Raw genomic sequence first — 25,199 nt, 5'->3', positions numbered from 1 at the left:
ATCGATGACTTTTACTTCTTTTTTTTTAATTAAAAACTTTATTTTAATTATAAATTTAACAAATGAATAATTACTATCATTATTCTAAAAAAGCAAAACACTATGTAAAAGACTTAATAACATACCTGAAAATTTTTCTATTTCAGTATACTTTCTCTTAAGAATTTTTATAGTTAGGTCCACTTAATAAAGTTGGAGTCAAGCTACCTCTTTTCTGGGTTGGTTGAGCAGTCAACAAGAACAGATGCGAATTTCAAATTCTGATACACAATTTTATTGATATATTCAAACATTTCGTCTAAGACTTATTTTATGTTTTATGCTGAATAGCACGCTTTGAAGTCTTGAGTCTTGACTTCGTAGAAATTTCTTTTCAGAGTCTTGAGTCTTGACTTAGTAGAAATTTCTTTTCAGACAAATAAATAATTTGCTCTCCTATTATTGAAGAGTCGTAAGACTAATCATCCTCGTAAATCGAGGGGACTGAAACAAATGGTACTCATAAAGATAGGATTGGAGGGAACTATGGAGGAGATGCAAAGAAGACTCAAAGAAGCAGCGGTGGAAGGGAATGTAATTGCCTTGCTGAAATTGCTTGAAGAAGATAAGCTTGTCCTTGATGGATGTGCTACAGATTGTCTTCCAGAGACACCTCTGCACATATCTGCCATGCTTGGACACTTGGAATTTACAAGAAAAATCTTATGTCGAAAGCCTGAATTCGCAAAAGAACTCGATTTCCTTGGATCATCTCCACTTCACTTGGCAACAGCAAATGGGCACCTTGATGTGGTGAGAGCACTGCTGTCGGTCAACCCTGACATGTGCTTTGCTCAGAATCGAGATGGCCGGAACCCACTTCATATTGCTGTGATCAAAGGCCGAGTTGATGTCTTGAAAGAATTGGTTCAAAACAAACCCGAAGCTGTTCTTCATCGGACTGCACGGGGTGAGACCGTCCTACATCTATGTGTCAAACACTTCCAATTGGAGGCATTGAAGCTCCTGGTCGAGACAATCGAAGACTATGGTTTTATAAATTCTAAAGACGATGATGGCTCAACTGTCCTGCACTTAGCGGTAGCCGATAAAGAAATTGAGGTATGAGAATAGATTTCTCCAACTACTAAACACTACAATCCCTTTATGACTCTAGCGTGACATGAAGAGTGTAGATTTTAAATTAAAAAATTAACAAGAACTTGTTAGACACAGGAGTAAGAAGAATCCGGTGTTTCACACTCCACAAAGAACTTGCATATAACTAGATTAAGGAAGATTAACTAGAGGAGTATCTGACACGATTGAAAATGTTAATCGAAAGTTTTTTGGTGCCCATAATAACTTGAAAAGACAAATTTTCAGATCATAAGTTTTCTGACCATGAAAACCGAGATAGAGGTAAACGCGATCAATGCTAGTGGTTTCACAGCGCTAGACATTGCCTTAGCACAGGGTCGAAGAAATTGGAAAGATGTAGACGTCCAGGATTCCCTTCACCAAGTAGGGGCTTCAAGTGCAAGAGGCCTCTCTTCAACAGTGCACGGATTGGAAGCTGTTGGGGCCATGAACTTACGATCAGAAGATCATTTTACAAGCTTACAGTCGCGGTTGAAAAGGAAGTATCCAAGGGGACAGAGCTATGGGTTGGGAGAAAAGCGAAATGCGTTAATGATAGTGGCATCCCTCATCGCAACCATGGCTTTCCAAGCTGGGATTAGTCCACCAGGTGGTCTTTGGCAACAGGATTTACAGGGGGCAGCATCAAATGAACATGAAGCTGGCCGGTCCATAATGGCTGATAAGTTCCCAGCTGCTTATAATAAATTTGTTTTGCACAACTCCATAGCTTTTCTAGCATCTCTCGGTGTGATCTTGTTGCTGATAAGTGGCTTACCATTTAGGTGGAGATTTTCAATGTGGATTCTGACGGCGATCATGTGGGTTGCAATCACCGAATCAACTTTTACTTACTTGATTTCCATATACTGTCTGTCTAGCCTTCATCAGCGTAGGACTTACATTGTGACCGTGGTTGTACTCAGTGTGGTGATTCTTGGATTGTTGAGCGTTCTTCTTGTGGGGCACTCTGCCCGCTTGATCCCCAAGATTGTCAAGTTTGGAAGAAGGTTAATGGCGCCAACTGATCGTCGAATTTTGTTTGAGTGATTCACACTAATGTTGTATCTGTACACAATCTTCTTATAAAAAAATACTAATTGTATCTTGTGGGGCATTCTTCTTTATTTTATTCCATTTTGTAGTTAATTTTATGTTTTTAGTTGAAAAGTTCTAAAGAGGGATCCAGTCGACAGATACAAATTGTCCGGATTCCAAATCGATATAATAAAAAACTATACATTAAAAAAAGAAATTATAATTAAACATTTGGTGTTCTCCATGCAGAAGTTACCCCTTTTACATGTTAAAAGTTCAACGACCAAGGAATTGAATAGGGAAAACAAAAAAACACGTATCTTGTTTAGACTTAGGGTCTTGTTTAGTCAAAATTAGAAGTTGGATCGGTCGAAATTACACAATTTTGAGTGTTAATAATGAATTTACAACAATTAATTAAATATAGAAGTCTAAATTGATCCAAGTAATTGAAAAGAAAAGGGGGATCCAGGACAAATTTAGTTGAAATGGCAAGAATTTAAGAAACAAGGACTAAATTCACGAGACTAAATTGAAAAGATTTGATTTAGGGATTAAATTGAGATAAAATTCAAGATTTAAAGCCCTAATTGAATGAAGTGAAGGACTGTAATGAAAAGGAAGAAATATTTAGAGGACCAGTTAAATCGATTTATGTAACTTCATTTCGGTCCTATTTGTTTCAATCTAGTCAATTCATACCAATGAAGTCTAATTAAACTGATTTAATTCAATTTAGTCCCAAATCAATTCATACCAGTACAAACACAGCTACTACCATCTCTCTCGGACAAATTTCAGTTTCACATTAATTAGTTCCCAACACTACCAGTGCCTTCAAACATCCAAAACCCAGCAAACACCTATAAATTCCAGCCCTTCATCCAAGCAACAGCTCATTGCAGCATATTCCTAGCCAGCCCTACCCAGAAAAGCCCAGTTCAAAAACCACAGTGACTCTCAGTCTCCAAATCCCACAGCCATGAGCCACCATATATGCATTCTACAACCATCAACCACTGTGTGAACCTCCCTCTCACAAACCTTAGGAACCACCGTCGAAATCAGTAGGCAGGTCCCCCTTCGCGCTGCCACCATCAAACCCCCACAAACCCAAGCATATCCTCTCATCCCCGTCATCGAAAACCACCCAAGCCCAGCTCATCTTCTCACCATCGATCTCACTAAGCCAACCACAACAATCACTATCACCCTCTCGATTTTGCCCATAACACCAACAATGAGACACACCCAAGTGAAATGGAAAAATATGGGCTACGGATTGATGTTGTGTGTTTAGGTTTTTCCAGGTTATTTAAATTGCGCGTGAGCTACATGTGCACTCCACTTCAGAAGACTCAAGTCACCAGCGAGATTTTCGTAGAATCTAGTATCTCTGCTTTGCTACCATGTTATAAATACGTGTAAAGGCTTATCTTTTCATTGATACATAGAACTAATTTATATAGAGCAGATAGTAGTATCTAGGTCTTAATTACATACTAATATTTAGGCTAGAATCAAGAAAAAATTTCTCTGACTCAGTCTCAATGTTGGCCCTGAAAAAAAAAAGAGATTAATTCCCTGATACAAAACTGCATATACAAATTAAATGTTGGCGTGAGTTATGGTTGTTGATCGTGAAAATCTCCTTGCTCTCGACCTTCTTGCAAACGTGACAATTTTGCATATTAGACGGATGGAATGTCCTATAAGAACAATGCCCATCACTCCAAAAAATACAACAACGGCGCCAGCTTTGGCTGTAGTACTTTCACCCCGACGGCTAGACAAACAAGATATAGAGATGTAGTATGTCCAGATAGTTGCTATAAGTGCGATCCACATGATAATCATCAAAATCCACATGAAAATCCTCCATTTGAATGGTAGCCCACTAATCAATAATATGATCACACTGATGGATGCTAGAAAACTTGTGGTGTTGTACCCCACAAAAAAAGCAAAATCATCTGGCATTTTATCAGCCATTATGGACCGACCAGCTTCATGTGATTGTGAAGGTGGTTGTTGTAGGTCTTCTTGCCAATTACCATTGGGTGGACTAATTCCAGCTTGGAAAGCCATGGTTGCAATTAGTGATGCAACCACCATTAATGCATTTCTCCTTTCTTCCAGCCAGTTTTTCTTCCTCCAACAATACCTCTCATTTAGAGTTGTGGAGTTACTGGGCCTGATGGCATCCAATCCGTGCATTGTTGATGGCATGTCCTTGGAACTTATAGCTCCACCTTCTCTAAGAGTGTTTTGAATGTCTATATCTTTGATGTTTCTTCTGCCTTGTGCTAACACAATGTCCAAAGCTGTGAAGCCATTTGCGTTCAGTGCGTTTACTTGTATTGGACTTTCGGAGATGAGAAAATTTATGACCTGAAAATTGATTTTGCTACCAAGTCAGAAGGAGCAGATAAACAAGTTTTAGCACACCAGAAGAGCATCGGGAAAGATTACATTGTTTCTTAATCAAGCTCCTGTGTATTAGAGCTGGTTTAATTAAAAAAAAAATGCCCAACAGTTTTCTGGTACAAAACCTTTGTTCGCCAATGATGCCGATTGCGGATCACCGTGCTTTCCAATTTGGCAAACAGAACAGGACTGGAAGACAAGTAATCTTAAACAAAATGACTAGTTGCTAATTGTAGGTGAAACTATAATGGGTCATGATTCAAGGTGCTGAGAAAATAAGAGGTCAAAGCATTTGAGCCTAAAGGCTACGGCAGTTCGAAAAGTTATTCTTTCTCATACCTCAATTTCTCTATCAGCTACTGCTAGGTGTAGGATAGTGAAGCCATCATCATCCTCTGAATTTACAAATTCAGTGTCAGCAATTGTGATCCCTACCAAGAATTTCATTGCCTCCAATTGGTAGTGTTTGACACAGAGATGCAGGATGGTTTCGCCTCGCTGACCTCTGGTTCGAATGGCATCAGGTTTGGCTTGAACCAGCTCTTTCAAGACATCAATTCGGCCTTTGATCACTGCAACATGAAGAGGGTTCCATCCATTTCGATCTTTAACAAGGCATAGATCCGCTTCCACCAATAACAATACTTTCACTACTTCAAGGTGACCATTTTCTGTAGCCAAATGAAGCGGAGATGATCTATGCAAGTCTAGCTCTTTGACCAATTCAGGCTTTCGACAAAGAATTTCTCTCGTGAATTCCAAGTGTCCAAGCATGGCAGCTATGTGCAGAGGCGTCTCTGCTGGACATGTAACAGCACATCTATCAAGAAAAAGTTTATCTTCCTGAAGCAATATAAGCAAGGAAGTTACATTTCCTTCAACAGCCGCTTCTTGAAGCTTTCTTTGCACCTCCTCCATTCTCTCCATTGTCTATTCTATCGTAACGCGCACCATTTGTCTCAGTGGCCTAGATTTATCAAAGAGATCTTGAGCCTTCCTTAAAGCATGGACACAAAATTTCCTCCTCGTCATAACTTCAAGCTCGCATCAAGTCAAAATATCGATCTCATTGTTTACACACCGATGGAAAATTTTCGTGCTGACCACGTTGTGGATTTTTCTCATTGAACTTTGTCCAAGTTTATACAGAGAAAATCAACAGTCCCTTTGACATGTTACGTAACTACATTCACAGATAAGCCAATCTGAGATAGTGCCATCATCAACACGTTTGAGTCCTAATCAAAGGACCAACTCCTAAGAATTTGAAGATAACATGGAGAATTTGTTAAGCGGTTGTTGAATTTTCAATGCTCTGAATGTATCCTTCTCCAGAAAGCAAGTAATAACAGGTCAAAGGTTATTGTTATAAACATAAATATTCCGGGGTCGATGTACCTTTCTAAAACCAATGCACCTAATTCTTTTCTTTCTTGAAATTTTTTTTATTGAACAGATTTTTATTAATTGGTAAATCATCATCCTTACTTATTTATGCAGACTGCTCTGGGTCAACTCGTTGTCCCTCTGTAACTACCAGCGTAAAATAATTTTAGCATCACACACAAAATAAATCTTCTTCAGGAAAAATGTTTTGGAATTATCTTGTGCTAAAAATCAAATGAAGATATAAAGTTATATATTTTTTTAAAAAAAATGATATTTCATCCTTTCCCTCAAATAAATTTTCTACAAGCTTTTCTTTCATTTTTTTTTTAATTAAGAGCTTTTAGACGTTAGTAAATTTAGGTAAATAATATTTGTATAAAGATAATGTAAAGAATATATTATGACACCCATATTAAATTAAGTATTTAGTTCCATACCAAGGGAGTGTTTTATTAATTTATTTAGTGTTATGAATTTGTCATGTATTAGTCCCATACCAAGGGAGTGTTTGATCACAGTATTTTAAATATCAACTTTGAAAAAATAGTTACAATAGAAAAACAATGATAGCATGCAAATAGGAAGTTTAAATTGTGGGGCTCATTAAAAAAAATAAAAACTGCTTTCTGAATTTTTTTTAATTTGAAGAGTCAACTGTTGCTTCATATATTTAGTGTCAACATTAATTGATTTTATAGAATATATTATCAGTAAATAGAAGATTTTATTTCATCAAAACTAATCTTAAGAGGGTTTGTCTGATCAAATTTTAAATATTCAAGGACTAAAAAACTTTTTTCTATTAGTTTTAATAAATTAAGAGAGAATATTGATCCATCTAAAATTATCAAGCAACTAGCGATGAGAAGAGAATAACAATCTGTCCTTGGACTATCAAAGAATCTGGTTGAAACTTCAAAGTGAGCTTCGATAACACTGAATTTTTAAAGGAGAATTTGGATTTGCCTCCAACCTCTAATCTAAAATTATCTATCAAACCCATCTCTTGATTTTTGCTTCTTAATTATAGGTGTTTTTCTTCTCGTTTTCTTGGATACAATGAAAGGGAGACTAGCAACTCCTACGATAAACAAAGCCCATCGAATCAGTTAAAAGAAGATGGGACATTTCCAACTGGGTATTCTCTAAAATATCAAATTTAATTATTCTTTTAGCACCATCTTAACAAGATAATCTTAACAAAACTGTGTTAGGTATACCTTAATTAATTAAATTTTAAATTTTTTTTTTAAATATTAGTTTAAATATTATAAATTTTAAAGTCATTGAAACATGTTTGTTAATTTTGAAACTTTTAAGAATTATTTAAATTACATATAAACAAACCGGAACACCCAACATTCAAAAAGAATAAAAAATATATATCCAATCAGGAATTAGCTTTCTTTAGAGTATGTTGAAGAATAACCTCCCACTCGACTCAATTACTCCCCAATATCCAAGATAATAGCTACAAACTGATATATCCTCCCGAGCAAGTCGTAAAACCACCACAGAATCTGAGCTGCACACGATCCTTCGAAAACCCTTTTTCCAAGTAGCCAGCAGCCCACGTTTGAAGGCCAGGAGCTCAGGAAGAAGATAAGATCCATGACCTCCAAAACCCCAAAAACCTATCACCCATTTGCCGGCACAATTCTCTGATAAGGCCCCCGGTGCCAAGACGACCAGGATTGCCGATGGAACTACCATCCAAGTCCAGCTTCACAAACTCATGCTCAGGACGCTGCCACATTATCGGTGCCATATCCTTGCGAGGTAAGTCTTTTCTCTCCCAGGCCGAATGGCAGTCTTGAGCAAGGATATGGATCTGATGCATCAGCCATCGGTCACCAATTATAGGGGTGTTTAGCATTTATTATTTAATACATTACTAATAAACTGAAGGAGATTAGCAAAACATAACATCGGCATTTACTATTCACTCAAATCATTGTTTAAAGGTCATTTTCTTCTACGTCCCTTAAGTTTTTATTTTTTTCTACTTTGATCATCGAACTTTATTTTATTCTTTTTTTATATATATAATTTATCCTTAAAAGTTATGTTGATATAGTTTTCTTGTTTTTTGGTTTGCATGCTCTCATGTAAGTTTTTATTTCTTTATACTTTTTTTTTTGTAATTTATCATCCAAAGTTATGTTTGCGTGGTTTTATATTTTTGAATTTATTTTGGTGTGCATGCTCTCATGTATTGAGAATATTTTGATTTTAAATGAAATATTAATTTTATAAAATAAAATAGATTATTGTTAAAAAAAAATGAAAGAAAAACCATAATTAACATAACAAATAGAACCCCTTTTCTTTCATTTGCACGGCTAAAAAGGTGTGGAAAAATTAATTTGATCCCTTAAGTTTTATTTTTTTTTATAATTGAGCCTATTCTTTTAGATTTTTATGTTTTGATCCTCAACTTTTTTTTTATTACATTTTATAGATGTTGAGAGAGGAAGGAGGAAGGATCCGACCGACCATAAAAAAAAAATCCGCTCTTGATTTCAATAGGTTTGTCTTAGAAAAATAAATTCAATAGAGATAGAATTGTTCTTTAACCATATTTAAAAAATTAGATTATGGTTCACTGGTTTTTCTATTTAATTAAATTTTTTATTTTTAGTGCGACTAAAGAATGTCTTAGGATTAGAAATGGATCATTAGGATTTCTAGAATGTTTATGTGGTTTTTTTAAGTAAAAATAAGTTAAAATTTAGGTTTTTTAAGTTAAAAAAATTTAGATTTAGATTTTTCATTTCATCATAGGTGCCTGGAAAATACTCCAATGAAATGATATATTCTCTACTCAGATGTGGCAAATGATGTGTTGATCAATTTATTAAAAAAAAATAATTAGGTAAAAAACAATTTAGTAAAAAAAAATTGGTCCTAAGTGAAGAACGGCCAGGCCTGGACAATTTCCTACAATCATATCATAAGACATTAGATTTTTTTTTTTTTAATCTTACAGAATTTCATGCATATATTACACTTTTACATGAATATTAATGATAGATGTGATCAATACCATGAGATGCGTATGTTACATGGTAAAGAGAGATATGATCACCTCATGCTGATAGATAGAGTAAAAAAAGTCAGTGCTCCATTGATTTTTCATGGCTTATTGTGATGGCAGTCAATTATCTATTATTATTATTATTATGCATCTATAAAGCTAAATAGGGTGAGATTCGTACTGTAGCTACACCACTGTTTACCTTTATATATATTTTATTATGGGTTAAATAGTAGAATTTTTAAACATTTTCAATTTAATCTTCAAACCCTTTTTTTTTCACAATTGAACTCAAAATAGAATTCAATTACATGTTTTTTTTTTGTGATTGAGGGTTAAATTACAAGGCAGGTGACTAAAATGCAATACATGAGTAACATAGATGATGTATTCAAATTTTTAGTGAAGTACAATTTTGTTCCTTATTTTTTTATTTTTTTATTGTTATAAAGTGACTAGGCCTTTACATTTTTCAAATAGATTTGTTGAAGTGTCTTTTTTTTTTTCTTTTTTTTTTACCAAACATGATTTTTATTTTCATTTATTTTTTTATATTCTAAAAAAATTATTTTCATAAAAAATTCTCACAAGTATAATTTTTTTTCTTTTTTTTTTTATTGTTCACAACATTGCAATGTTAGGTTGGTGTTTAATTTTAGGATCTTTTATTTTTATTATTATATAATTAAATAAAAATATTTTTTTAAAAACAAATATAATTTTATTGGAGTCAGTAATTTAATTTACAGATTTGACATGCTAGCTCGGGTTACTTGATTCATAGGTTTAATGAGTTTAGCCGTTAATAATATATGTTTTTTTTTGTTGGTTTTTAATTCTTTTTAATAGTTTTTTTATTTTATTTTTCAATGTTATATTAATTAAATTTATTAAAAAATAAACTATAAATATAATGAAAAATAGTTTAAAAAACATATATCATTAAGTGTAATAGAGTGCATGATAAGAATGGTTTGAAATTAAAATTCAAATCGAATCTTGGTCATTGTCTTAATAATTCTTAGAAAAAAATGTCATTTAATTAATTTTTTAAAGCTAAGTCTTGTATTTACTGTTAATCATAATTTTATTTAAATTTATAAAATTAATTAAATTAATTTCTCTAAATTTAATTAAAAATTCAATTAAAAATCCAAGTTAGATAAATAACTAAACGATAAGTTATAAAAAAAAATCAGTGTAATGCGCGGGGGAGCGGGAACCACCTATACATATAAAGATAATTACGCAACTCGATATTCCGTGGTTTAATTCAATTGCGGTCAATTATACAGACTGCTGTCCTCCACTCATTTGAATCCACCGTGACTGATTTTATATTAATTGCCTGTCACAAGTCAACTTCCCTGCTTGTTCATTTTATCTTTGAATTTAAGTTCCCTACAATTAATTTTGTTTTCTAAGAAATAATATAATATGGATGGAAAAAAATTTAAAATGCGATTAAAATCTTTGGAGTGTGTTTGGTGTTGTGGTAGATATTGTGGTTATGGTTTGAAAAAAATTATTTTATAAAAATTACTTTTAGTTGAAGTTGGTTTAAAAAAATAGATGTGTGGTTAAAACTGTGGTTGGAATTAAAGTTGAAAAAAAAGTAATTTAATGCGTTTGGTTAAAAAAACTTTTGAAATTAAAGTTATAAAATAATTTTTAAAAATATATATTAATATTGATGATTTTAAATTTAACTATTATAGAATTAATTACTCCTATTATATCATGAAATAAATAATACTTTATATAAAATAAAAAATATTAATAAAATTAACATTTAAAAAACATTAATTAAATTAACACTTAAAAAAATATAATAAAATTAAATGAAAAAAAAATTATATGAACAGTGCAAGTGAATTGTAGTGTTCACGTGAACAGTACAATTCACTGTGAACAGTGCACTGAATTGCATTGTTTATGTTAATTGCACTGTTTACTGAACAGTGCAATTACGTGTAAAGTGAATGAAAACTTGTTAACTACGTTTTAAACATAAGAATTATATGGGATCTATGCACAGTAAAATGATTTTTTTCTTTACCAAATAATTATAAACTGCGTTTTAATTAAAATGCAGCCGCAACCGTGTAAACAAACCGAACCTTAATTTCTGGAAGTTTGAGTGCAAAGTTGATATAAATTATTATTTAATGGTAAATTTGATAGTACATATAGTTGTGGGATTTATTATCACTATTTTAACTCATTAATGGAAAGATTTTTTTAATTAAGGAAGTTTGATGATAAATATTATAAATAGAACCAATGTTAAACTATAATTAAGATTTGGTGGAAGTTGGGCTTGAAAGGCAATTTTTTTAACTATTTTAGATCTAAATACGTTTTCTGGATAAATTTTACTTTACTTTGAAGATTGAAAGCAAAGCATACGTTTTCTGGATAAATCTTTTAAAAATTATTTATTTAAAAATTTTAATCTCGAATGCTCTATTGGAAGACGTTGCAATAGAACGCTGGGCTTATTTATGACTGGTCAGAGAAGAAATAGGGCTTTAATGCATAGGTTACTAGAATTATTTTTTTTTCTAGTAGGAAAAAACTTAAATTGAATGGAGTGATTCCATGTAATTCAATTGATTTTATAAATTTAAAAATAACCTGTAAAAATATAAATTAATTTTAAAAAATAAAAATTATTTGGTTAATATTAATATAATGGATTGACTTGAGCTAACCCGAGTTAAATATCAAATCTATGATACAAGTTATCAGACTATGATAACCATGTTAAAAATAAATTAAAATAAGTTATGAAGCTTTATTCCCGATCAATCTAATAATACTAAAGGATAAAATTGAAAAAAAAACTAATTAACAATAAGATATAAAAAAACAATCTAAGTTAACTTATGAAACCCGTGATTTAGATCATAAGATCAGGATAATTTCATAAAAAGCAAATCGAAATGAATTACAAAAAATAAGATATCTTAATATAAAACAAATCAAAATAGATTATAAAATATAATTCTTAAATGATTCAATGTTGAGTAATGAAATTAAAGATAAATAAAATAAAATAAGAACACAAAAAACACTTTAAGTCAACTCGAGTTAATTCGTCAAATATTATTTTCAGTTATTGAAGCCAAAATAACCTAATAAAAAATAAACAAAAAAAATTATGAAGTTTAATTTTTAATATATCTCATATTAAATAATAAAATAAAAAAATTAGTTAATCAGACTACCTTAATAAATTCTCCATTCAAATCATGAAAATTAGATAACTCAATAAAAAATAAATATAATATTAAATTATAATTTTGTTTAAAAAAAAAATTAATTGCAAAAAAGGAGGAGTTCTCCGCTATATAAGAAAATGTACAGTAAAAACTCATCCTCCGTTGGTTATTTTTTTCTTTAATGTTAACACACAAGTCATTTAGTGTTTAGTGTCTCTCAGCTAATAGAACAGACAATGATAATGAGATTAAAAAAATACTATATTTAAAAAAATATATAAAATTTTATTTCAAGACTTTTTTTAAAATATATTTATTTAATATTTTGTTTTTATATATTTTTAACTAAACATGTTTTTATTTTTATATACAAAATAATAATAATTCAATAATGATCGGGGGGGTCATTCTACGGTCCTGAATAAAAGAACTCGGGTTCTTAAACCCAATAGATTAGGACAAGACAGTTAGATTTTAAGCCTATTTAATTATTAATAAATTACTAAACTAATTAATTTTTTTTACCAAAAGAAAAAAGAAAAATGCATGCAGCTACCTTTTTCTCCATCCTTTCCCAATCGCACAAGTAGTCGCTATATCAAGTCATGTTTTTACGTTACCTGCTTGCAGATAATTTTAGTGATTTTTTATCCTCTTTCATTAGTATTTTTATTCCTTTAAAGTGTTTTACACAGTTCACAATGGGGCAGGTTTATATGACATGTAATGATAATATTTTAATTTAATATTTGTCCCAAATTGCCTACCTAAGAACTGTATAAAAAGCCAATTATCGAAGCATGATATAACAATATCAAACGGTCAAAGATTTCCAACAAAATAAAGGTATAGTTTTTAATCTTTTTATATTAAAGTGGACAAAGACACCAGAGACAAACACTATTAAAAGATGTCAAGCACGAGGTGGTCAAATATTAATCCATGTCAAAAAAATTACTTTTAATTATTTTTTAACCTTTTTAAATTTTTTCAGAAATTACGATTAGCATCCAGTCAAGTAATTTTTAAAATTATATAACATTTTACATTCTGATAAAAAAATCAACAAAAAAGTTTGGATTATTTACAAAATTACAATTATATTTTAATTCATGACTAAAAAATTATTTTATTAAATATTAAAACTTTACTATTAAATTAAAAAAAAACCAAGCCAACTAATAACTCTGTCATTTTGCTTTGCTAAATTAAGTAAAAATCACTGTAATTTGTTAAGTAGCTGTCTTTTAGTGACTGTTTTGGCTATTGCTTTTTTGGCACTGTAGTAGCGGCAACGATAGAAAACAGAAGTTTAATTAAAGTGTTTGGTTAATGTAAATTATATATTTTTTTACATGGATTCTATCTAATAATTGAGGCCGAACCTGAGGCCGAATCTCAACTTAATTTTTATCTGTTTTTCTTGCATTCTTTTCTTGCCTATGTTGGTTTCCTGGTTTATGTGAAGAGTGAATTAAATTTACTCTATTTATTCAGATATGATCTAATTTAAAATTATAAAAATATATTAAATAGAGTTTGATTTAATTAAAAAAATTTATTTTTTATTATATTTTATTTAAAAAATTAGTGTTTTACATTATCTAATAACACTAATAAATTAGAAGGAGATCGCTTGATGACGTAACATTTATAGAATTTAATTCTAATTCTAATTTTATTTCTGATAATATTTTATCTGGCGTTGTTGCGCATTTACAAAACTAATAAAACCGTAGTTCTTATTGAATATATTTTCTATGTGATGAAATTATAGATAGTTTAATGTAATAATATAAAATATTATTTATTTCATGATGTAATAGCAATAGTTAAATCTACAATATTTAAATTAAAAATTATATATATAACCTCAATTTAAAAAGTATTTTTTTAACCAAATACATTAAACTACTTTTTGTTCAATCTCAATTTCAACCATAGTTTTAATTAAACATATATTTTTTCAAATCAACCTCAAATAAAAATATTTTTTATAAAATAATTTTTTTTCAAATTACAACCACAATAACAATCGCAATAATAATTTTTTTAAAATTCAATTGTTTTAGTATTTTTGGATCATTTTAATTTTTAATTTTTGATATCAAAAATATATTTTTTAAAATAAAAAATATTATTTTAATAAATTTTTAAATAAAAAATATTTTAAAAAACAGTTAATATTGTATTATTAAAAACCTTATCAATGGTCAAAAGATGAAACATTTCTTTAATTAGCGTCGTACTAAGCCACAACTCCTGTCCAAGAAAAATCTCTCCCGTTCATTTCACATTGGCTTTTTTCAAAGCTAAAAGAAAAGAGAGAGGAATCAAATAAAAACCCAAGAAAAAATTGTAAATTTTAAAACAGTATACATTTCAATGGGTGTTTGATTTTGCTTTTAATTTTTTTAAAAAATACTCTTGGCTTTAAAAAATAATGATTTTTAGTGTTTTCTTTAATAATTTTAATATACTGATATCCAAATTTTAAAAAATTATTTTTAAATATCTAAAACTAAAAAATTAATTAAAAAATATTATGAACAACTATTCCAAACATTGTTGTGCAATAAACCTCGTAGCATATTGGAAAGTTAAGGACCGTACAAGACTGGACAAGATACATAAGAGCAACACTTGGCATGTATGCTTAAGCTCATGTTCATCACAAATCACCCCTCAAAACTGGGCCCCAATTTGGTTTCCATATTTACCCCTCTTGAACGTGAGGGATTTTTCTCCTTTTGGGCCTTTGGCACCAAAGTTCGCACCTTTCTGGGGGTGATGAAGTGGGTTTTTTCGTGGGATTTGAAGGGGAGAGAGAGGTAATTGAGGATGAACAAATGGATGAGTAGATTTTTGGGTGGCCGAACAAATGATAGACGTAAATATGCTTGATAAGCTTTAGTTTGATTCTGTAATAGTTGGGTTTTTTAGTATTTTTTATTGAAAAATATATTAAAATAATATCTTTTCAAAATTTATTTTTTATATTAATATATCAAAATATCTGAAAATATATATAAAAAATTAATTTACAATGAAAAAATTTATTCATTTTACAAACACGCTTTCAAACTACAAAAATAAATATCAATTAATCAAGCGAGATAGCAAATATCCTAAGTTCCCTTCTATCTTTGCAATCACCACCGTGTACTTGTCCATGTTTGTGAAATGCAATAAGCCTAATTCACTTGTCATCGACGTAAGTTTTGATTGTACTTGAAAAAAATAATTCGAGAGAGAACAGTTTTGTTTTACTCATTTGTGGGTGTTTGTAATATATATATATATTAAAAAATTAAGTTGATCTAAAATATAAAGTATAATTTTTGAAAAGATAAAAGTAAAATGAAAAAGTATTGAAGGTTTAGGGTTATTAAAAAAGAAAAAGGAAACTAAAACAAAAGTTAGAATTGGATATTTGGTGTTGTTGATGAAAGAGTATTTGGAATTGCTGTAATTTTTGTTTTTTAATTAATTTTAAGAGTACGTTTTATTTTAAAACATCAAATTAATATTTTTAATATGTTAATAATAAAAATATAAAATATAAAAAACATTATTTTAATATATCTATATATAAAAATATCATTTTAAAAAACACACAACATCTCACCCCCACACATTCTATTCCAAGGAGAAAAAAGCAGAGGCGGCAGTGATTCAGGTAGCCCAAGGCAAAAGCGTTACATGCTAAAACACCCACAGAGTTGAACTTGAACTTCGAACCAAGATCTGATAAAAACAGGGAGGAAAACAAAGGGAGGGCCTCCCTTCCTCTTGTAACTGTTCCTTCAAGTGTTTCCTAAGCTTGAACAACCAGCAGCAAAAAAAAAAAAAGGGCAAATTATCTAATCTGTCACCTGTACTCCTCGAAATGGTAACAGACACGTGTACACCTTCCTCGATCCGCAAAACCCTCTCTAAAATCCATACTCTTGTCTTCTCCTTTCCGTTAAATTAACGTCTGCACTCGCTCTTCTCTCTCTCATTTCGCTTTCTGCGATTTATCCACTTTCTCTTTCTTTCCCTCTTCCTTCCCCTCTTGATTTTCGGTTTGTAATCATCTTTCACTCTCTTTATTGCATGTATTTTATCAAGTTGGGTTCTTGTTATTTATTTTCCAAGTGGCGAAGCGGTGAAGAATAGATAAACAATCATAAGATTTCTGGTAAGATTTTGATATCACCACTATCTTTATTGATTTGGGTTTTATCTGTCTTTGACCCTTTTATGGTGATCCAAATCTGGTCTGAAATATGTTGGCATAGAAGGAGAAAAAAACCCAACAAAACGGAACCCACTTCCAACCTCTAGACTCTTTAACTCTTGCTATACCTAACCCTTAAATATCTTCCTAATATTTCAATTTCATTTTTTTTCAAGATTCGATCTTTCTCCTTTTCTATTTCAGATTTGTTTTTTTTTTTAATATACATAATCGTATCGCCAATTAGTAGTCGAAATAGAGAAGACTGAGGCTTGTTGGATCTGGGTTTAGTTTATTTTAGTGGGTTTCTTCTTAAATTAGTTGTTTGTTGGTTTCTAAAGATCATAACTCTTTAGCTAGTTGAGCAAAAAGGGCTTGTCTTTTGATTGATGATTTAGTGTTTTAAAAGTGGCTAAGATGAGTTTGAGTGCTGCCGAGGATAATTCGGCGTCAGAGATTCATCTACCAGCTGATATAGATTGGCATATGCTTGACAAGTCCAAGTTTTTCTTTTTTGGAGCAGCTTTATTTTCAGGCGTATCAGCTGCTCTTTACCCTATTGTTGTTTTAAAGACTAGGCAACAGGTTTTGCCTACTCAAATTTCGTCTCTCAAATTGTCATTGTCAATTATGAATCATGAAGGTGTGAGAGGATTCTACAGGGGCTTTGGTACTTCTTTGATGGGTACAATCCCAGCTCGAGCACTTTACATGACAGCACTTGAGATTACCAAGAGTAGTGTTGGGACTGCAACTGTTAGGTTAGGATGTTCTGATACTACTGCAACAGCTATTGCTAATGCTGCTGCTGGGTTGAGTTCTGCCATGGCTGCACAGCTAGTTTGGACCCCAATTGATGTTGTGAGCCAAAGACTCATGGTTCAAGATTGTAACGCTAGCAGTATCAAGAGTAGCAAGAATATGATTCCCTGTTCAAGTCCTTGTAGGTACATGAATGGTATCGATGGCTTTAGGAAGATCTTGAACGCAGATGGTCCAAGAGGGTTGTATAGAGGATTTGGGATATCAATATTGACTTATGCACCATCTAATGCAGTTTGGTGGGCGTCTTATTCTGTGGCTCATAGGCTTGTCTGGGGTTGTATCGGTTGCTATGCCAATAAAAAAGATGAGAATGCTGTAAATGGTGGTGGGGGTTGTGGTTATACGCCTATTTCAAAGGAACTGGTGGCAGTACAAGGAGTGTGTGCAGCCATGGCTAGTGGAGTTTCAGCTATGATTACTATGCCACTTGACACAATTAAGACACGCTTGCAGGTTTTGGATGGAGAGGAAAATGGAAGAACAAGGCCATTGACAGTTATGCAAACAGTTAAGAATTTGGTGAAGGAAGGTGGTTTTGCAGCTTGTTATAGAGGTCTGGGACCGAGGTGGGTTTCAATGGCTATGTCTGCTACAACCATGATCACAACATACGAGTTTTTGAAACGGTTATCTGCTAAGAACAGAGAGAGCTTGACCTCATGACTCCAGAGCAACAGGAGAGGAGACACCTTTTCCACCTGAAATCCTTACAATTTTTTTTACTTCTATCCTGCGTGTCTTTATTGGCGTGCTTGCCAAGATGGCTTATCAGTGTAAATTCTTTTGTTTTCCTTTCTGCTTCCCTGTTAATTGTAGTGGAAATCATTGCAAAATCAATGTAGACTTATGTGCAGTAATAACAAGGCCGTTCTCTATGCGCTTCCAACTTTACATTTACTTTGAGCATGAATAATGCCTGTTCTAGCAAATCTAACTTCGTATGCATTGTAGTTGAGATGAAATGTTCAAACCGTAAAGTATCTGTCTCTTTAATCTTGATGTCTCGTCTATGGAAGAGAAGGTACGTACCATGTAGAGATTGTTATGCATACTTTATGTAGGGTGAATTATAAACATAGCCGATGATGACACTGATCTACCATTCATGTCCGTATATGCGTGGAGAGACAATGACCTCCTCCATTTTCTTGTTTAACTAGCATATATTATGAACCTAACTGTTACCTCAGCCAAAAAAGAAATTCAAAATATGGCAAGACCTCCGCGAGGCAGCTGACGTGACAAAGCCGTCCGGATGTCAGTGGCTCGAACCCTGGAGCACTTGAGGGGACGAGGATTACCGATTGCAGGTGAGGACTTAGCTTCCATTCTGAGGTCATGTATGTGCCCGACACGAGTCTCCTCGTTACACAACATCCATTACTACTGCTAAAAGAAGCTACCCAGTATGGCTCTAGCTTTGTCCTCTTGTGCCATTGCTAAATTAAATTAAGGCCCAGAAAAGGTCTCCTCACTTGGTAATGTTATTGTTAAAGAAGATCAAATAACTGCCTGATAGGCTTATCAGACTGCCTAGTAAAGAGTGCGAGTTCTCTAAACATAGTTTGCTGGTTACGGTTTTCCTTAAAAAATAAAAAATCATTTTATAACTGTTGTGTGTTTTTGTATCGTTTATATTTACTTGACATTGACCGAACATGATCCAAAACAATGATGTTTTTACATGTCTGGTAGATTGTATGGGCATGAAACCGTGGGTTTTTATGGAGAAATCCATTGGCCAACGAGAATTCCCGTGGACCATCCAGTTTCTGCCATCATTATATTCAGCCATAAGCCAGCGGAAACAATGGGTGCATTCCCTCCCTCTTTCTGAGATTATCCTCAGCCACGGCGCTTGCGTCAAAAGCAAAATCGAGGACCCTTTTTAGCTTGCCACACCCCAGTGCGCTTGAAATATGAGATAGAATTTGTCTCTCATCCTTCACAGGCAGTCACAGGTTTCACTATCCATAAGGTCTTTTAAGTGTTTTTTAATTAAAAATATATAAAAATAATGTTTTTTTAAGATTTTTTTATACCATGATAATATTAGAAGTACTGGAATACTCCCGGAAGGTGTTCATCACACGTGTCAAAAGTGTTTCAAGAACATTTTTCTAGAAAAAAGATTCCTTAACCACACTCTCTCTTTCTCTCTCTCTCTCTATATATATATATATATAGAGAGAGAGAGAGAGAGAGAGAGAGTTTTGACGAGGTACTAGGCAAGGAAGACCTGGTACTTTTCTCGTGCTGGCCTGAAACTTCTTCTAGTCAGAGGGGTCGCCGAGGGCTGAGGTTGGGTTTTCAAGAATTGTAAGATGGGAGAATCTAAACTTTGATTGTTTGTTCATGAAAAGTGGAGCTGCAAGCACATGCAACCACTGGACGGCTTTTATGCCGTGGCATCTGATTTAGGTGTGAGATTCGCGCTTATGCATCCGTCTAGTCTCTGCCCCTTTATACTCTGACACGTGCCAACGGCGCAATCACTCCCACATGGTGAGCCATGCATCCGTGTAGCTCATGCCTGTTCCTAGCAAGACCCAATCGGTAGCCGCCCCAATTGGATATTGCCCGAAATGAACAATTGACATTTTCAAGACCCGGTGATTACCTCACTAATGTACAATGCTCCCACAAGGATTGTGGCTCCTTTACCACCTGCTCCTCTTCAAGCTCTTCACTGACTTCAGGCCATCGAGATTTTGGCACATTTATTACGCTATTACTCCTGCCTTGCAATCATAATGCCCAGATATGAAAATCATTCGCTCTCCCAGGTGTACTACACACAGGATAACCTAAACGCTGATGGATATGGCAAGAACACCAGATAAGCTGCTCAGAGTTGCTGATGATTTTTCTTCTGAAGGGATGCCCCTTCAGAGCATATTGTCAGATAAAACAAGTCCACGCTCCATTGAATAAGGCCATGTACCATTCAGACTAGAGGCTGGCACAATAAAGAACAAGTTGAATCCAGCGATGACGATTCTCAGAACTGGTGCTCGCAATTGGGACAAAACCAATTTTTAACCAGTATCCTGGTGACAATCCAGCTTTGAGGCGTCTTTCTAGATTTTTTTTTTTTTGGTCCTCCGAGATCCGAACCTGGTTTAAGACATCCATAATTCAGGCAAGAGCAAAGCTAAAGCTGAAAGGTGAGACGGACGGAATAAACGGTCTTCATAGAACTGGACAGATTGCATATGAACATAACGTCAACAAACACTCATATCCCAGTCATGGGGAAAATGGTTGCCAAGCTGAAAGTGTAACAAATATCCTAATTTATGGTTAAAATAAACAGCAGATTTTGCAAACTACTCATAACACCCAAATAGTTTTCCTAGATAAATAAAGGACACATGCCTAAGAACAAACCTGACCTACTAGACAGTTAGTAGTCCCACATGCCATACATAATACACAGAGAGCAAGCTCCAGTCTTCATCAAGGCCGTGCTCTTTTGTTGCTGCAAGATGGGCATTTGTACTGCTTAATATGCTCAGCCCTTGCTGGGGTGATCTTCACACATTTTCCATGGAACCACTTTTCACAGATGTCACAGCAAATCCAGAACTCATCAGAGGCATAATTTTCTCCACAAGCACCACATAGTGTCTCTCCATGCTCTTCTTCATCTTCTTCATCCAAGCCCTCGCCGTCTTCATCTTTTGCTTGCATTACCTTTGAAAACTTGCCTTGGGATTCGGAGCCTCGCTGCACATTCGATCAAACAAGATACATTGCCAACATTATCATTATGAAACTTATAAGAGTACTAAGCATCATAGTTCAATATTGCCATACCAACAATAATATAGCTGCTAAATCAATTAAACAAGACTGAGTCATCTTTAATTTTAATAGGTGCAGATAATTAAAATTTGGCATCAAATCTTGCAAGGTGGACAACTATGATTTCCTATCAGTACAGATATAACAGACCAAATAGAGTCGCAGCCTCAAAGTCCTTGATACCTTAGAGTTTGATTTAGTTTTATTGCTGCTGTGATTTGAAACTGATGACTTTTCTTTTACTTGTTTCTTGGCCGTTCCAGTCACAACCTCAAATACTGTTGGAAGATCATTTATCATGTTGAAAAGGCGTTTTCTGCATCATAAAACCAAAAGTATATTATTAAAAAACACGATAAAGCTTAAATCAAGAAATTCTATCCACAAAGAGAGGCCACAAAAGCATCATAAACAATAATAGTTAAGAGACATTGCTAGGCGGAGAAGCAGGACTCAAACATGCTTCTTGGAATCAAGAATAAAGCATAGAACTACCACCTTCACTGCAAATCAATCTTGACAAGATTTAAGTGTAGAATCTTTTTAAAAAGAAAATAAATTTCATTGATACGCTTTAAAATAAAATAAGTTCACTTACAAGCAATAAATTTCATTGATATGCTTTAAAATAATATAAGTCCACTCACAAGCAAGAAACACATAATATATGACTAATATCATTTACGGAGGATGAGTTTTCACCAAATCACACAGAATCATTCATTAATTGGCTGTTGTTGATAAAACAACCCGTGATGAATTTCATGACATATTTGCTTAGAAAAATTCATTACCCAAATTCATACAACGTGCTGCAAACCTGATTCCATGCCAAAAAACATATTACTAACTAATTCATGTAATTAAGAGTTAAAGACACCAAAATCAATTTGCAAAGTAGAAGGACAAAAGCAAATCACTGATCAAAATAAAAGTAGGAGTAATTCTTCATGATTAAAAAGAAGAAAAGAAAAAAGTTGTAGTTGTTCAGAAAAACAACTTCTTATTGGTAAAAAGTTGAACCGTGGAGACCAGTCACCACTGAAAGCGAAACTCATATGCTACACACACAAAGAAGTTACACTGCAGTTGCACCACACGTGCAAGAGAAATATACCTATCTGCTTTGTCAAATCCAAACCTAGACCCAAAATAGAAGGACACAGAAAGCAACCATGCATCACTGTGAACAGCAACCAGAGACAACCAGTCCTTTTCTTGCATCCCATCTCTGGCAAAGTTGATACCTAATGCAGGCTCTGGAAGCTCAGGAGGCACCTCTTCAGCAGGTAAATTGACCTCCCACTGCTCGCTAGGAAATCCATAAAGGCAGAGATTTTCCTTCTCTGCAATCAACAAGATCACATAAATCTTATCAAATCTAAAAGAATACTTTCAGATGTCACGAAAAATCTGTAAAAGTAAATAAAAAAAAAGTTGTTTTGACACAAAAACAAATAGGCTCGAAAGCTGATAAAAGAAAAACACATTCAAAGGTGGGTTTTTTTTATAACAGAGATGAGAAGAACACGGTAAAGTGCATGTAAAAAGGGCCACCCAATAATAACTAAACATGATAAACTAAAGAAGAAAGCAGAATAAAGAGAGAGGCTATACATGGACATTAAAACAAAAGGTTCCAATTAAAGCAATCATCGACTACCAAGGCATTAATGAACACAATCAATCCAGATATTATGTTCATCTCTGTCAACATACCATAATAAGCACCCGGAGCTCTTAAAACCTAAACTTTTATCACAACCAAACAGTTCCATGCATATAAAATTACATCCTACTTATGCCATCCAATTAAATTGTGATATTTGAAGCTTCATTATACATGAGGCGGACAATTCCGTGCTTATTTCTTCACCACTGTATTCAAACTCATTAAACATATGCACAGGTGACCATTATAGCACTTAATCTGGGATTTGTGATCATCAAATAAATTAATCACATTTGATACACTCTCTTCCTAGCAGTTAAGCCTAATCCGCATGTGGATATCTTAGACAGGAGCAGTAAGTTGGCAGGACTGCCTTATCTTGTTTTGCATATCAATACCAGAGGTTGTTACATCAAAGTGGATGCAGCTTATCCTGAAAACATCTTTTTGTATCACCCATTTGCTTGGAAAATGTGACTCTGTATCTAACTGTAAATGATAACCACTTTCTTATTAAAGAGGCTTAAATGACTACAAAAGATGAGCTACTCCTATGCAACCAGTGCCACATCTCTGGTTTGCAATTACGAAACATTTTTTGTACACTTTTTCTGCATTAACATTGATTTGTTGCATTCATACTTGTTTTGATATGTAAAATCAACACTTGACTGTGAGAGAGTGTGCACATTAAAATCAAGAAACTCAAATATGTGAACTAATTTAAAAACCCCAGTGGTACATGCATACTTTTACCCCACTCAGATTATGAGCTTTGTGGAACATGACAATAGTGATTCAATAATTCAAAACTAACTAATGAGGTTACTAAAAATCACTGATATCCTCAATTCCTTTCTTATTTTAAAACAACTGTTTACACTTCTTAATGATACACACCGTAAAACCTCAAACAAATGTCAACACAAGAACAAATCAACAATCATAGAAAATATGTATACCCTTTACAGCTATCTACAAGTATGCATAGCTTATCAGCGAATAAAGTTGTCAAAGTCAAGTTCCACTTCCACTAAAATTGTCAAAATGAACAGGCAAACACAGCTTATCCGTGAATAACAGCATCTGTCATTGTTAACTGAAGGAATGCATGCAACAATCATGATTAATAAAGCTACATTTTGTCTGCTTCCATCAGTCAAGATATTAAAGAAGGTTTTTTTTAATGAAATTCACAAATTCTAAATACACCTGAAAAAACGAATTAGAGATATAGCTAAATTTTACAGGATAGTTAAACTAATGCAGTTCAAAAGACAGAAACCTTTAGCCAAAATAATCTAAATGCAAAAGCAAGCAGCAAAAATTCAATAACAATTAAATACATGACGTCCATTTAACTACCGAGATTAAAGAAATCTAGCCCATTTATAAAAAACTAATTTAAAAATTTTGCTTCAAGTAGGTAAAATCACCACGTAACCCACAGTAAAAGAAAAGGTCCAAATTTTTCCATAACCAAAACTCTACCTCTCCTTTCCCCCCGCAAATTTCCCAGAAACCAAAAGGTTAAAACGCGAGAAAACAAACCAAACAATTCACCATAATTTTTTTTATTTAGAAAACAAAAACTAACCAGGATCACACTGCTGGTAAAACTCTTCAACATCTGCAACAAAAAAGGAAAAACGAAAAACGAAACCACATTTAATAATTCTCCAAAAAGTTATATATCTTAAAAAAAGAAAAACCTCAAAAGAATAAGAAGAAACAAACAAAAAAAGAGTACCAGTAGTAAGAGCTTTAATCATGCCAGCTCTTCGACCTTTAAAATCCCTAAAGACTTCCTCCACCGTGCGAGGATTATAAGATGCTCCGCCGTCCATCGTCACTAAATGACCCCCGCTTAATCAAGAAGACGAGCTTCGTCCTCTTATAGAAAAGAAAAGAAAGTTGAAACTCGTAGAGAGAGTAAAAGAAAGAAGCAAAATGGAGATCGAGAGAAGAAACAGAGGACAGAGAGAGAGAGAGAGAGAGACCAAGGAGAGAGGAGAATTTTATGTTTTAAGGAGGGAAAGATAAGAGAGAAATATTTGACCTCTGTCTGTCACTCTCTCTCTCAAACACGGACAGAGATAGAAGAAGGAAGGCGTTGGATTTGAATCGGGAATGAAATGGATCAATTAATCGGATTTTATAAAAGGGTGAAGAGTCCGTCAAGTACCGGAGATGGCTGTGTCTCTCCAAACAGGCCCATCATCTTGCTTTTTTTTTTTTTTTTTCTATATATATTTTCTTTTATAAAAAACACGCACATAAATTTAAGGGTTTTTCCTTTTCTTTTCTTTTTCATCCAGGTCAAAGCCCTTAAATCTAATGCCACGTGGGTCTTGTGGACTGGTTTCTTGGTTTTTTTTTAGCGCGTAGCTGCTGCTGAAGGATTATTAGGAAAGTGGTAATGTTTTATAAAAAATCAAA

The 25,199-nt window shown here is 33.2% G+C and overlaps 4 protein-coding genes across 5 annotated transcripts; 2 read left to right on the top strand and 2 right to left on the bottom strand.

Annotated features, from left to right (window-relative positions):
* The first annotated feature begins 426 nt into the window (after window positions 1–426).
* LOC105122150 (ankyrin repeat-containing protein At2g01680-like) lies at window positions 427–2,225 on the top strand. Its single transcript, XM_011021080.1, has 2 exons — window positions 427–1,101; window positions 1,366–2,225. The coding sequence occupies exons 1-2, from the start codon at window positions 493–495 to the stop codon at window positions 2,167–2,169; spliced, it is 1,413 nt and encodes a 470-aa protein (XP_011019382.1). The 5' UTR covers window positions 427–492; the 3' UTR covers window positions 2,170–2,225.
* A 1,312-nt stretch (window positions 2,226–3,537) lies between these two features.
* Window positions 3,538–5,648, bottom strand: LOC105122149 (ankyrin repeat-containing protein At3g12360-like). The gene is made up of 2 exons (XM_011021079.1): window positions 4,924–5,648; window positions 3,538–4,548 (listed from the first exon to the last, which is right to left on the bottom strand). Exons 1-2 carry the CDS (start codon window positions 5,509–5,511, stop codon window positions 3,766–3,768), a joined length of 1,371 nt encoding a protein of 456 aa, XP_011019381.1. The 5' UTR covers window positions 5,512–5,648; the 3' UTR covers window positions 3,538–3,765.
* Window positions 5,649–15,886: 10,238 nt separating this feature from the next.
* Window positions 15,887–18,169, top strand: LOC105122148 (solute carrier family 25 member 44). 2 transcript variants are annotated; one of them, XM_011021078.1, is made up of 2 exons: window positions 15,890–16,417; window positions 16,980–18,169. In XM_011021078.1, exon 2 carries the CDS (start codon window positions 17,087–17,089, stop codon window positions 17,942–17,944), a length of 858 nt encoding a protein of 285 aa, XP_011019380.1. In that variant the 5' UTR covers window positions 15,890–16,417; window positions 16,980–17,086; the 3' UTR covers window positions 17,945–18,169. The 2 variants fall into 2 exon arrangements, with proteins under 2 accessions (XP_011019379.1, XP_011019380.1); XM_011021077.1 differs by having other exon boundaries at window positions 15,887–18,169.
* Window positions 18,170–20,460: 2,291 nt separating this feature from the next.
* AL4 (alfin-like 4) lies at window positions 20,461–24,896 on the bottom strand. The gene is made up of 5 exons (XM_011021076.1): window positions 24,511–24,896; window positions 24,358–24,390; window positions 22,206–22,434; window positions 21,272–21,404; window positions 20,461–21,010 (listed from the first exon to the last, which is right to left on the bottom strand). The coding sequence occupies exons 1-5, from the start codon at window positions 24,605–24,607 to the stop codon at window positions 20,741–20,743; spliced, it is 762 nt and encodes a 253-aa protein (XP_011019378.1). The 5' UTR covers window positions 24,608–24,896; the 3' UTR covers window positions 20,461–20,740.
* Between the last annotated feature and the right edge of the window lie 303 nt (window positions 24,897–25,199).

Source organism: Populus euphratica, unplaced genomic scaffold (genome assembly GCF_000495115.2).
Source record: "Populus euphratica unplaced genomic scaffold, PopEup_1.0 scaffold19.1, whole genome shotgun sequence".
In the NCBI taxonomy this organism is placed as follows: domain Eukaryota; kingdom Viridiplantae; phylum Streptophyta; class Magnoliopsida; order Malpighiales; family Salicaceae; genus Populus; species Populus euphratica.
Note: the sequence above shows the minus strand (reverse complement) of the source record. Positions and strands in the feature narration are given on the sequence as shown.